Source organism: Onychomys torridus, chromosome 4 (genome assembly GCF_903995425.1).
Source record: "Onychomys torridus chromosome 4, mOncTor1.1, whole genome shotgun sequence".
Classification (NCBI taxonomy): domain Eukaryota; kingdom Metazoa; phylum Chordata; class Mammalia; order Rodentia; family Cricetidae; genus Onychomys; species Onychomys torridus.
This window is the reverse complement of record NC_050446.1, coordinates 47,896,192-47,910,237: the sequence shown is the minus strand read 5'-3', so window position 1 is coordinate 47,910,237 and position 14,046 is coordinate 47,896,192. Positions and strand designations below refer to the sequence as shown.

At 42.7% G+C, this 14,046-nt stretch overlaps 1 protein-coding gene across 3 annotated transcripts in view; it reads left to right on the top strand.

Moving 5' to 3' along the window:
- Mettl8 (methyltransferase like 8) overlaps window positions 1-14,046 on the top strand; it is a 90,800-nt gene that overhangs the window by 52,853 nt on the left and 23,901 nt on the right. For all 3 annotated transcript variants that reach the window (XM_036186121.1, XM_036186119.1, XM_036186120.1), the window contains exon 4: window positions 8,482-8,573. In XM_036186121.1, coding sequence (XP_036042014.1) covers window positions 8,482-8,573 — 92 coding nt within the window. The remainder of the gene's footprint in view (window positions 1-8,481; window positions 8,574-14,046) is intronic.

Below are 14,046 nucleotides of genomic sequence, written 5' to 3'. Positions count from 1 at the left end.
CTAATTAAAATTACATGTGTTAAAAAAAATATCTATAAATTCTGAGAAATTAGTGCAAAGATTGTTGCTGCCCTACAATTTTGTATGTCTCTTAGCATCTTGTTTAGCCAAGGAAGTTGGAGTCCTACATCTGCTCATTCAAATTTTGTATCATGTTGTTTAGGTTGAATTGTATGAAGGAAATTTGTCCTCACATAAATATGTACTTAAAAGTAGGATAGACTTGATAGCCTTTTCAGAACAATTGTATTTGTTAATTTATTTACTTTGGTAATAGGGGTTGGGCCTTGACTATGCCAGACAATACTCTGCTACTGAGCTACCCCACATCCCTTCTTAGACTTTGTATTTCGAGCTGCCCAGGCTGGCCTTGAATTGGTGTTTAGCCAAAGGAAGCCCTGAACGTGCCCTCCTCAGCTTCCCAGCTACTGAGGACTACAGGCCTGTGCCACTGGGCCACTTAAATTTCTTCTACTGGATATCAGTGGCAGTTTCTTAGTTATAGTATGGGTTGTAAGCTATATGATGTTCTGTGATATTAGAACCTGTTGGTGCACTGTGGACTTTGGATGGAGTCTTTACCTGTTCATCATTTCATAACATTGAGCGTGGATGAATTGAATGAGATTGGTTTTCTGCATTACATAAAATTCCCAAATGTTAACACACTTCATTGTACAATATTTAAAAGTCACACTCATTAGTATCACCACCAGTCTCATTAGAAAACTCTGTATTGGGAAGCTATCAGAGTCAGGGTGGTAGACGCAGATTTTCAAAACTTCTAATTTTACTCAAAGCTCCAGATTTATTATTGGCAACAAATACTGGCATTTGTTTTCTTGAAGTGATAGGCTCATTTTTATTTTCCTTTGAGAAAACATATTCCAAATACCCAGATAACTGTAGTTTTATTTGTAGTTGTTCTTTCAAGTAAAAATAGCATCCCATAAAAAAAGTTTAAGTCTGCCTCAGCACTCAGACACACAGGAAAGCAGCTGAATCTGTACAGTGCACACCAGCACTTCCCCTTTGCAGTGTGAGCACACACTAGCAGTACCCCTCTTTGGTGTGAGCACACACTAGCAGAACCCCTCTTTGGTGTGAGCACACACTAGCAGTACCCCTCTTTGGTGTGAGCACACACCAGCACTTCCTCCGGTCATCACACAGCAGTGTGAGGAACAGTCTGTATATGAGGCCTGCTTTGTTACATCAAATATGAAAAAGAGTGTTTCCGAGGGTCAGTGATTTTATTTTAAAACGTATTTATTTGGTCAGATGTGGTGGTATACACCTTTAACCTCAGGACTCGAGACATAAGCAGGTGGATCTCTGTGAGTTCAAGACAGCCTGATCTATGTAGTGAGCTCTGGGACAGCCAGGGATACACAGAGAAACTCTGTCTCAGCTAAGTAAATAAGTAAATGAATAATAAAAGTAAAATAAAATTTGCATTTGTGTTTCTGGGGACCAAACCTAGGCTTTATGCACATCGGACAAGCAAGTCACCCCTGAGCTCCTAGGTCCTACCTTACTCCCTCCGGAGGGCCTGTGAGCCTCCCCATAGACCTCACTTTTTAAATTCCACCACCCCCAGCATCTCCAGATGGAGGGCAAGCCTCCATCACACGAACCCTTGGGAGACAAACTACACTCATACATAGCAGTATCATCCCAAACATTCCCGTTTCAGTCTTTCCACGTTCCTCTGTTGGACTAACATCTGCAGCGTTCATCATCTTTGAAGTAGACTGGTGAATTTTAAATTCCAGTTATCATGTGTGGGTTTATCAGAGACTCCCCTTTTCAAAAGAATTGCTTCCTTGGTGGCGATGTCCCTACCCATTCATTTTGACAGTCTTTTTCTTTAAATCTGTTTGCCTAGGAGGGCCTCGGTAACCCAGGTGGGCCTAGCTCTCACTGTGCAGCCCACAAGTCCTCTTGAGCTGCTGATCTCCTGCCTCACCTCCTGAGCACCGAGATTACAGGCATGCACTACCAGGCCTGGCTTATGCAGCCCTTAGAGGTCAAACCCAGAATTTCCTGCACAGTAGGCACACCATTTACCAACTGAGATATATTCCTAGCTCCTTGCTTGGCTTTTGTTTTGTTTTGTTTTGTTTTTTCAATGTAGCAAAGTTGGATTTTTTTTTTAAAGTTTTAATTAGAATTAAGCACAGGCATTAAGAGAGAAAGAGAGAGTACTGTGGAGTGGGTTAGGGCTTCTCATGAGACGGTGCTGGAATATTCTGTAAGTTTTTACATTTTAAAGCTGTTTTAAAGTCACTGTATACACATTCCTATTCTGATAACTGATTTTTCCTGTCTTTATTTATTGTCTACTTCGTAATTTTATTGACATGTCTAACCTTGTTTTATTGTGGGATGGCTATCATGAGTGATATCCTGCATAGAGTCTGGATCGTGTTATCTCCTTCAAAGATGAGTTATTGTTTGCCAAGTTCTCACCAGATGCTCTTGGGTCAGGTTCAAGTTGTTTTGTTTTTATTTTTGCATTGTTTTCTTGTTAAGTAACTCAGGCTGCCTCAAATGTGGAATTCTCCTGCCTCGGTGTTTGAAGTGCTAAAGTCACAGGCATGCATCCCCAGGCCCTAAGCCTTTCTTGTAAGTGTTGTAGGTGAGCTGTCTTCACGCTCTCTGCTGTCCAGTGCAGTTCTTCATTCCGTCTCTAGTACGTGGCCTTAACCAGCTACCTGAGGTGTTGAGCCTGCTCCACTCTGGAGCTCCAGTGTCTGTACACACCAGTGCTACCTACCACCTTTCTCTGGTCAGTCCTCTTTCCTCCACCCTCACCCCCAGAATCTCTCTTCCTGCTAGTCTCTCTGGAGCTTCCCCCTGTGGCTGAGCCCACAAAACTAGCACAGAGACCTAGAAGAGCTTTCTGCAGGCTGCAGGTGTCCTGGCCTCTAACCAGCAGCTTCTTGAGAATTCTGCAGCACAAGCCCTTCCCTGCTCAGCAGCTCTGATCTCTTGCTGTTCAGTGAGACAGCTAGCGTGTCTGCTTGGGCTCCACCTCTACTCCGCTGCAGAGAAATGCTTCTTCAGATAGGATGGATGCCTGGGTGACCATGAAGACTTACCTCTTGTATTTCTTATCCCTTAAGGGTTGTAGTTCTACACTATATAATCCAGTGCCTAAAAACATTTACTTCAGATATTTGTCCAGCATAATCATTTTTTTTTATAGAAGGAGACTGTATATTGTAGACAAAATCAAGTTCTGTACAGCTAATTTAATTTATATTTATAATAAAAGTCTTGTAGCCGTATTAAAAAAATAACCTTGTTGTGAAATTAAGAATTATTGAAATAGTTTTAGGCTGAAACTAGTAAACAATTTCCTTCTTTAACCACAAGGTTTTTTAACTTTCTAATCACCTTATACACTTGTTAAATTTATGTGGACGATGGCACACACCTATAATCCCAGTATTCAGAAACAATGTGAAAGAGTTATTAAATAATATGAGGTTGAAAAGCAGACTTATTTGTTTTTAGACAGGGTCTCACTATGCAGTCCTGGCTGGACTGAACCTTACTATGTAGACCAGGCTGTCATTGAACTCACAGAGCTCTACTTGTCTCTATCTCCCTAATGGTAGGATTAAATATATGTCCTACCACATCCAAAAAAAAAAGTTTCTAAAATTATGCACTTATAATTACATCTTTTTAAAATTATTATACACATTAAACATTCTAAATTATGGAATAATTATGTTAGTGTAAATTATTGTATACACATTAAATAAAGATTCTGAATTGTGGAATAATAATTATGTTAGAATACAGGATTAGGAAACTTTTAAATTTTCTTTAATATTGTAAAACTGCTTCAACTTGATATAAATTTTTTAAAACTTTACTTATATACAAACATGGTTGACCAGGCATGGTGGCACCCATGTCTTTAATCCCAGCATGTGAAAGGCAGAATTCTGTGAGTTTGAGGCTAACCAAGGTACATAGTAAGAATGTGCCTAAAATAAACAAACAAACAAATAAATAATTGCCTACTTGTTAAATAGTTTAAGTGTTTGCATAATATCCCTTTGAGCCACCATAAATGTTGATTCTCCTATCACTAAATATAGTGTTTTCTGTTAAATGTTCTAAAAATATGTATTCAAAATTTTTATATACCTCATCTTGCAAAACTATTATACAGTGTTTCATCCCTCCTACCAGGTAAAAGTTTTGTGAACATCAAGTCTTGCTGCATTCTCAGAACTGGCCATTTGAAGAAGGCTGTGAGGTGGGATCCCAGCCAATAGGAAGAAAGTGAACTCCTATTCTGGGTCCTGGCTCTTCACTTTTGCAAGCAGCACACCCTTCTGATCAGATGCAGAGTTTCTGGAGACACGTTAATTGGAATGGCAATGCCTTTCTTTGAGACCTTGAACTTAACCTGAGCTTAACCACTAAGGTCCCTTCATGTTCTTGCTGTTATAATTAGTGTTCCCGTAAACATCTTTGTACAGATATTTTCCTTGCACAGAAATTCACTATTCTTTTGAGATACTTTATTATAATCAATTTCAAGGTGTGCAATTTATGAGCAAATGGTGGAAACTACTTTCCCATTGGTTGTTAAATGCCTGGTGCTTTGCTTTGTTAATTAGTCATTTGCCTGAATTCTATGTTGTTTGTTACTTATAAAACTTGAATAACCCTTACTGCGGGCCATTGGGTTTTCCTGCAGAGGAGTCCGATTTCCCTGTAAGCTCAGCAGGGACATCCGTGGTTGCTGTGGGAAACCAGACAGTGGGGAACTCTGTTCCTCAGAGCAGTGTATGAGCCTCTCCTCTCTTCACAGTTAAGAAAATGAAGCAACATAAAGAACAGTGTAAGGAAGTTAAGGGCAATTGAATAAATAACCAAATATATTAACTACTCAAGAAACAGGAAGTGAAACTCAAGTCTAAGACAAGAGTTTTAAAGACCCCACATGCTCTCATTGTCTCAGGACTTGATTCTGTACACTAAATGAAGGTTTGTTTTTGGAAACAGGCTCTCTCGATGTAGCCCAAGTTGGCCTCAGACTCACTATGTAGCTGAGGCTGGCCTTGAAGTTCTGGCCTTCTGTCTTTTTATGGCTGTGCTGTTGCTCTTTAGGTCATGGGGTCTCACCATGACTGTCGAGACTGGCTCCTGGACTCAAGTAATTCTCCCATGTCAGTCTTCTGAAAGGGGCTACTGGCACAATTGTTCTATTTTCTTTTGTATATGTTGAAAAATTTGTAGATAATTTGTAGATAACTCATCCCTAGCCTTAGTAATAGTAATTTTAAATGACTGACTTGTTGATTTTAATGTTATAACTGTCATATAGATTTGTGCATATAAATAGTACATAAAGTACAGTTGGAAACCTTAGTTTATATGTGATCACCTCTCTATAGTACCTAAGTAAAAACAAAAGTCTATTCAAATTTCATTCTTTGAAACAAATGATGAAGATGCTTAGTGATAGTTTGGGTTGTGATTGGGTTTTTAAAAAAATACTTGTGGTTAAATTTCTTGTGTGAAATCCTTTTATATTTTCAGTTACTTTTCCTACAGACCCCAACATCTTTTTTTAAAAGAACAGAGCTGGTGGTTTGATTCTGTAATCCCAGCATTCAGGAGACTGAGGCTGGTGGATTACTACAAGTTAGAGCCTGCCTGGGCTTCATAGCAAGACACCATGCTTTTCTTTTCTTTTTTTTAGAGGTAGTGGGAAGAGGGGAGAGGAAAGAAGAACCAGTTTCTCACCTTTCAATGGGGGTGTTTATAGCTAGGTAACTGGGTCACCGGAATGCGCTCCCATATCTGATTGCATAAACTCCACTTAGAATAGAACCAAGCTTCTCACCATGCCACCCAAGGTGACTCCCTATTCGTCATTTCACCCTGCTTTCCTAGACGTTCATGGTTACGTCTTGACAGCCATGGCCGACTCTTCCCGGGTGTATAGTTCCTGTCTAGGTCATGACAACAGATTTCTCAGTGTCTTCCTGTGCTCTTCCCTCTGGTTTCCTATTTCCCCTCCTTGGTACAGGGTTCATCACCCCTGGACCAAGTAATCTAACTGACCTCCCTGCAGCTCCTCCCACTCGTGACCCTGCATGGTGCTCACTGAAATCCCAGCTCCCAGCTGCACTGCAGCTGCCAAAGAGAAGAAGCAGTCAAGTACATGTTCACTGCTCTCTGCTGTCCTGTCTGTATTGCCAGCCTCTTGCTGGGAAGAGTAATTCACACACACCCCTTTCCTCCAATCCAAGCTCAAACCCACCTTCCTGTTCTTCCTGTTTTCCCAGATAGTGTTGACTGGCTGAGCTCCCATTTCTGCCTGTCAGTGCTAACCTTCTGATACCACTGATTCCCTTTTCTCTGTGCAGTAAGAAAATCCATGCCCTCGATGGATAAGGAGTCCATAAAACCCCTAGTACTCCCAGCTACCTTGATAGAAACTAATGAACTAAGGGGTAAAATGGACTTTGACATGACTGTGGTAATACTTTATTTGTGCACCCCAATAGAACTTATCTGAGGATCAGAGGAAAAAGCCAGCCACTATATTAAACATAGAGGTCAGGCAGTGGTAGCACACACTCTTAATACTAGTATTTGGGAGGCAGAGATTCATCCAGATCTCTGTGAGTTTAAGGCCACAGTGGGAACAGAGCCAGGTGTTGTGGCACATACCTTTAATTCCCAGCACTAACTATAGAGGTCTGGAGATCTGTGCAAGACAGACAGGAAGTGATGTAGCTGGGCAGAGAGAGGAAGTGAGATGGCAGAACAGAACAGCATATAGGAGTGAGTATACAGAAAGCAGCTCTCTCTGGAGACTGAGGAGTTGGTAAGGTGAGGTTGGCTGTGGCTGGTCCTATTCCTCTGATCCCTCAGTTTTCACCCCAATATCTGGCTCCAGATTTTTTATGAGTAAGATGGTTTAGCAATTTGTCTTACACATAACTGTTGCAGAATATTTATTTAACTTTGTGAAGATGTGTTGAATTTAATTATGTAAAGATGTGTTGCTGTTTTACCTTGCCTGCCTAAGGCACCTAATTGGTCTAATAAAAAGCCAAATAGCCAGTATTGAGGGAGGAGGTATAGGAGGGATTTCCTAGCAGGGAGAGTAAGGAGGAGGAGGAATTTAGGCATGAAAAGAAAGAAAAAGGGGCACCAAGGAGATGCCAAGGTGGGGTGAGGGGCAGCCAGCCACAGAGGAAGCAGAAAAATAGGACATATAGAATGAAAGAAAGGTAAAAAGCCCTGAGGCAAAATGTAGATGAAGAGAAACAGGTTAAATTAAGTTAAAAGAGCCTAAACTAAGTATTCATAATTAATAATAAGTCTCCGTGACTATTTGGGAGCTGGTTGGTAGCCCAAAGAAAATTCTAACTGTAGATGACCCAAATCTGGGTTTGAATTCAGTTTCTGTCTGGCTATATTTCTATTCCCTCATATAAAATGAGCAGGATTATAACCCTTTCACAGAGGTTTTGAAAAGATCAAATAAGACAAATATGTGAAATATGTTTTGTGTGATGCCTGACGTAATAAATAATAAATGGCAGTGATTCATTCCTATAGTGATTATGATCATGCCAATGACTCAGCAAATGTTTGTTGGTCATCATGAGCCACCAAGAATTTAATTTATCCCTTTTCATTGTTCAGGTGATTACAACTATGGTATGATAACAGGATCTGAGTCTCTGTGCATGCATGTGTGTTATAGGTGCCTGTGTACATGAGTATGTGTGTGGAGGCGGGGCTCAGCACTGGATGTCTTTTTTAGTTGCTGTCCACGCTGTTTTTATGGGACAGAGCCTCCTCACTCGGTTACACTGGCTGGCCAGCGCGCTCAGGGGTCTAGCTGTCTCAGCCTCCACCCTGCCCCACTGTTCCGTGTAGCTATCTGTGCTAGTTTTATGTCAGCTTGACACAAGTTAGAGTCATCTGACAGTTAAGACAATACCTCCATAGGAGGAGTAGACTGGACACAAGGGTATGCTGTGTGACACGCCACTCCCAGTGCCACCGGATGCAGAATGAAGGAGTAAGTGCTGGAGGGGGAAGGAGAAATGAAGAGGGATTCTGTTGTTGTTGTGTATTTGCTTGCTTGCTTTGTTTTGTTCTGCTTTAATGTTCTTTTGGGGGGCACTGCAGGGATGGGAGAGAATATGGAGGACCCAGGAGGTGAGCAGAATTAGCGTGCATGATATGAAATTCCCCAAGAATCAATAAAGAAGTTATGTAAAACACAGTGCCTCCATGAGATCCCGGCTATAGGCAAGCCACAGCCAGATTTAAACAGAAAACCTGTGGGAGTGGCGGGGTGGCACTTAGCAAATGGAGTCTCTTTGTACGGCTTGATCTAGATGTGAGATGGAGTGCCCAGCCACGTGGGCTCTGCCTTCCTACTTACCAACCATGTTTTGCTGTCTTTTCCCCCCTTAATAGGGATCACATGCAGTGGTCTAAAGAAGAAGAAGCAGCAGCCAGAAAGAAAGTAGAGGAAAACTCAGCCACAAGAGTTGCTCCAGAAGAACAAGGTAAAGCTAGGCTTCCCCGTCAGGTCTCTGCGTTTGAGAGTTCTTAGCTGACACCCCAGCCAGTCAACTCACTTTGGTGGGATTCCAGTTCTTCCCTAGGAGTGGGACCAAAATTAATGAAATAAATTATGTATTCACCCTGTAATTGGTCTTTTGGTAGTCATATTGCCTTTTGTGGGAGATATACATATGGGTGGCATTTTAAGCAAGATATGAAAATATAACTTTAAAATCTTCTAGCCATGCCACTTTCAGTGTGGTTTTGTGCATTTCCCTTGCTAGAAACTTCTAACAAATTCATAAACTTGAAGTAAAAAGAAAAAATCATATCGAAATATTGCTGGCCTTTTGGGATGAGAGAGAAAGAGCGAGGAGAGCGAGAGCGAGTGTGTGTGGGCATGGGGGCACTCACTCGTGTGCGTGCACGCGTGTGGGGGTCAGAGGTCGATTTCAAGTGCCTTCCTCTTTCCCTCACCACCCTAGTTTTTTGACACAAGGTCTGTCACTGACTGTGGAACTCACTATGTCAGATAGACTGCTGGACAGTGAGTTCTGTCTCTACCCCACCCCCAGTCCCAGCTCTGAGGTCACAGAAGCATGCTGCCACACCTGGAATTCTAATTCGGTTCTTCCTGCCCGTGCAGCAAGCTCTTTCCCCCACTGACCTACCTCCCCAGCCCAGGTCTTAATGGGGACCAAAAGCAGTTACACTGAGAGAGTTTGTGTTCAGAGTTTAATTCAGGGAAGGCGATTCATAAATTGCTTCTGAAGTTTGGTTTGGGCTTCTATTAAACTACTAGAAAAGAACAAGTGTTGGGAAGGATGCAGAGAAGCAGGAGCCCTGTGTCCATTTGATGTGAATGGTACAGCACCTGAAAACTGTTGTGAGACTCCTTACAAATTAAAGATGGAGGGGCTGGAGAGACGGCTCATCGGTTCAGAGTGATGGCTGGGGGCTGGAGAGGTGGCTCAGAGGTTAAGAGCACTGACTGCTCTTCCAGAGGTCCTGAGTTCAATTCCCAGCAACCACATGGTGGCTCACAACCACCTATAATGAGATCTGGTCCCTTCTTCTGGCCTGCAGGGACACATGCAGGCAGAATACTGTATACATAATAATAAAATAAATAAATAAATCTTAAAAAATACTTTAAAAAAGAGTGATTGCTGTATGGGCTACTCTTGCAGAGGCCCCTGGTTCGGTTCCCAGAATCCACATGCTGCTAACAACTGCCTGTAACTCCAGTTCCAGGAGACTAACACTCTCTTCTGACCTCCACGGGCACCAGACATGTATGTGGAACACTTATACTCAGGCAAACACACAAATAAAATAAAACTTTTTTAAAGATTTAAAATAGTACTCCCCTATCATCAGTTCACTTTTAGGATATATCCCAAAAGATTCAAAGTGCACACTCAAAAGAGATACATGCATTGCATGTTCACGGCAGCAGTCTCCATGATAAGCAAAAGATAAACACAATCAAAACACAGGTGTTTAAAACAAGCAGTGCTGATAAAGAACATCCTGTTGATAAGTTAATGAAAAGTAAGTTTAGCCTTAGAGGAAAGAATAGTGCCATGCTAGTATCCGGGTCATAATGTAACAATGTCCAGTTATTCTGGGGACATGGATTCAGCAGCCATTTTCCAGAGGTGGCTGGGGCTCCTGCAGATAAACAGGTAATAAAACATGCTACATGGTGGTGAGGCCAAAGACTGGGTAGGTAGAAAGAAGGAGCTATGTAATGATGTTAGAGTTGGCATTTAGGATAGATTCCAGAGGTCTGTTTCACAACAATATGAACACACCCAACACTATGAGACCTGCATTTAAGAATAGCTAAGATGCTCCATTTTTTATGTGTTTTGAGCCACAATTTCTAAAAATAGCACACTGAGGCTGGGCAGTGGTGGCGCACGCCTTTAATCCTATCATTGAGGCAGAGGCAGGTGAATCTCTGTGAATTCAAGGCCAACCTGGTTCTACAAAGTAAGTTCCAGGACAGCTAGAGCTGTTACACAGAGAAACCCTGTTTGAAACCCCACCTCTCCAAATTATCACACTGAAAATGTTTAGAAGAAAGTGGTCAGTGTCCATGGCACTGCATGATGAGGTCCCTCATCACTCTACCTGACTGCTGTATACAATCTTCTACCTGATTTTTCTAAAAATGATTTCCTCTTTGAAACCTCCCCTTCCTCCCCTCCTTTGGTGTTTGCATGTATATGTGTGTAGATATGTTCATGTGTGCATGGGTGCACATGTGTGAGTATGTGCATGTGGAGACCAGAGGGCCACATAGAGTGCTGTTCCTCAGATGCTAGTCACCTTTGCGGGGGAGGGGACCAGGCAGGGTTTCTCACTAGCCTAGGCCTCATCAAGGAGGCTGGGCTGGTAACCAGGGAACCCCAGGGCCCCACCTACCCCTGTTCCTCTCTGCTGGGGATAAGTGTGTGCTACCATGCCAGGCTTTGTTATTGTTATTTATTCATTTTTAATGTAGGTTCTTCAGATCAGCTCAGGTCCTCATGCTGGAGAAGCAAGCATGTCACTGCTGAACCAGCTCCCAGACACTGTCCCTGTGTCCCTGGTACCGAGTTACAAGCACATGTCACTGTGCTCAGTGATGCTCATCCCCCACGAGTGATGGGGACAAAACTCCTTACAGGGCCAGCTCTTTACCAACTGAACTAACTCAGCACTGTGCAGCACTAGCTGGCCTAAACTCAAAATGTAAACCAAAGCAGCCTCCAGTTTACAGTCATCCTCCTGCCTCTGCCTTCCGAATGCTTAGGATGCCTGGATTTCTTTCTTTCTTAAAATAATAGTCTATTAGAGCCAAGCATGTGGTGCACATCTGTGATCTGAGCACTTTGGAGACCAAGATAGGATTGCTATGAGTTTGAGGCAAGCCTGAGCTACATGGTGAATGTGGGGCTAGCTTGAGCTACCTGGTAAAGTCCCATCTCAAAAATCAAAAAGAAAGAATTTATTGAAGTAACAAATATATACAGAAGTTTATGTAATTCACAAGAGTTTTCACATCGTTTGCCAGATTTTCATATCACTGTTAGCAGCACTGACACAAGAGACAGGTCGCCAGGAGCATAGCCGCTTCCTCGTACTACTCCCCCCAGCACGCCAGCTTTGTTTGGGTGCTACTCATTCCACTTTCTTGCTCACTCCTGTGGTGATATCCATGTTTCAGAGCAGACTGGGGTCAGCAGGTGGTGGTGCCTATGCACCAAACCCAGCTTACTGAGGTTTTGTTTGTGTGCGTGTGATTGTGTGTTGTGTGTGTGTGTGTGTGTGTGTGTGTGTGTGTGTGTATGTGTGTGTGTGTGCGCTCACGGGTGTATGTAGGTCTGAAATTGATATGTGTGTCTTCCTCAGTAGCTCTCCACTTTATTTACTGAAGCAAAGTCTCTTGCTAAAGTTGGAACTTGCAGATTCAGGCTAGTCTAGCTAGCAAGCTTGCCCAGGGACCTCCATGCTCTGCCTCTCTGGTGTTGGGATTCCAACCAGCTGCCACACCTTTTGTGTGAGTTCTAAAGATCTGAACTCTGGTCTGAGGAGTTGAACTCTTGCATAGGCATTTTCTCCACTGAGCCGTCTCCCCGACCTGCAGCATGTTTTTATCAATAAAGTTTCATTAGAACACAGGTATTCTCATTTGTTGACATACAGTCTGTGGTTGCTTTTGAGCTGTTTGGTTCAAAGAGACTGTAAATGTCACATACAGACTAAATACCTGTCTGGCACTTTATAGAATGGCTCTTCCAACACTAGAATTCCAGACATTGGTTGACCAGCTATCCAGAAACTTCCCAGGGAAAAAATGTTTGCAGTCTTCCTTGTAAGGCACATAGTGCAAATCAAGAGAAACACAGTTGAAATGATGTTAGCCTACAGTTGCTGAAATTTGAAGCAAAGGTACCTGGAGAGACTAAGATAATGAGACAGCCCTCAGCCTTTAGCTGGCAAAGGAGCAGTACCAGCCTCCCTTGCTCTCGAGTGGCTGGTGACCTATCATATCCTCTGGCACTGCTTGTTACTCCTTGGTTCCAGTCCTTCTCCTCAGCATCAGTGTATCCTAGCTGGACAGGAAAGACGAGCCTCTGACCCCAGTGGAATTATTCTATTTTTATGAGCTCTAACCGGGCAGTCTGGAGTGGAAGACTGCCAAGGAGTGTTAGGATTGGACTTGAGAGTGTATACCAGGGCAGTGTTGCCTGAAGTCAGCCAGCTTCACATTCCTTCACAGGAACTCTGTCACTGTTCTGAGGAAGTATAACCTCACTTCTTTGCCAGCAGCTGCGCAGACATATTTTCCACATTACTCAAGCTTCTGCTAGTGGCCACCTGGATGTGGCAGACACTCCAGCCTGAACTAAGATCAACATTATCAGTTGTTTTAATTCATTTCCAGGAAATTAAAACTTATCCATAGTATTATTTCCACATTATCCTAATAATATGAAAAACCAGAAATTTTTTTTCTTAGCTTCCTTTTGAATATTTTGTTCAGAACTTAAATAGAGCAGGGCTGATGATGTTAAAGTTCTCTGTGTGGCCGCCTACTTTGTCCTATTTGTGTTAACAATGAACTTGAGTGAAGCTAATGAGGTTATTTTAGTGCCTCAGAAACTGCAGTAAAGGAAAACGACAGTTCCTACAGAACCATAGTGTGACCAAAATAGAAAGGTGATGACTGGCCTCTCTGTAGAGGAGGAAGGCGGACTCGAAGGCCTGCAGGACCATTTGATTTGCTTTCACTATGGCAGTCTTCTAAGTATTCTCCTGGCTGCTGTAAAGATACAGAACTAAAGATTCCATTTCAAAATAACTCAAAGAAGTAGAGATTTGTTCTGAGTCTCCTCTGCGTGCCTGTGCTCAGTGCTCTGGTCTCCGAGTGTTGGGGGACCACCCTGCAGGCAAACATGCTGTGGGGGCTATCTTACATTTAAAGCAAGATGTAGCTAAGACTGCCAGGAAGGAAAACTGTGTTCTGGGGAACCACAGTGAGAACCAGGATATTCCAGTGACAGCCACCCAGCAGAATCTCCAAGGGGTTGTGGACCACGTAGAAGTCTTGGGCGAGGCTTCTTGTTCTCTATTGCATGCCTCTGATGACTGTAAGTCAGAGGAATAGATTACTCGGCTCTGTCCTTTAGTGAGAGCCCTAAAGAAGCTTTGACCTAGCCATCATCTTTCCCTGTCTAAGAGAGTCCCCAAGTGTCTGAAAGAGCCAATTCTCTGCCATCACAAAGGTTCCATCTGCAGAGAATTGTGGAGGAGGCACACTGTTTATTGATCTTATCTCCTTTATTAATGCCACTGGGAGGAAATACTGGCTGTTCTTCCAAGCTAGCCAACCCTGTGGCATTTCTTTTGGTCTCAGTATGTCCCTCCCTCTTCTCCCATTTCTCACCTCTTGTCAGAGGTGTTGGTGGAAACAGAAGTTAG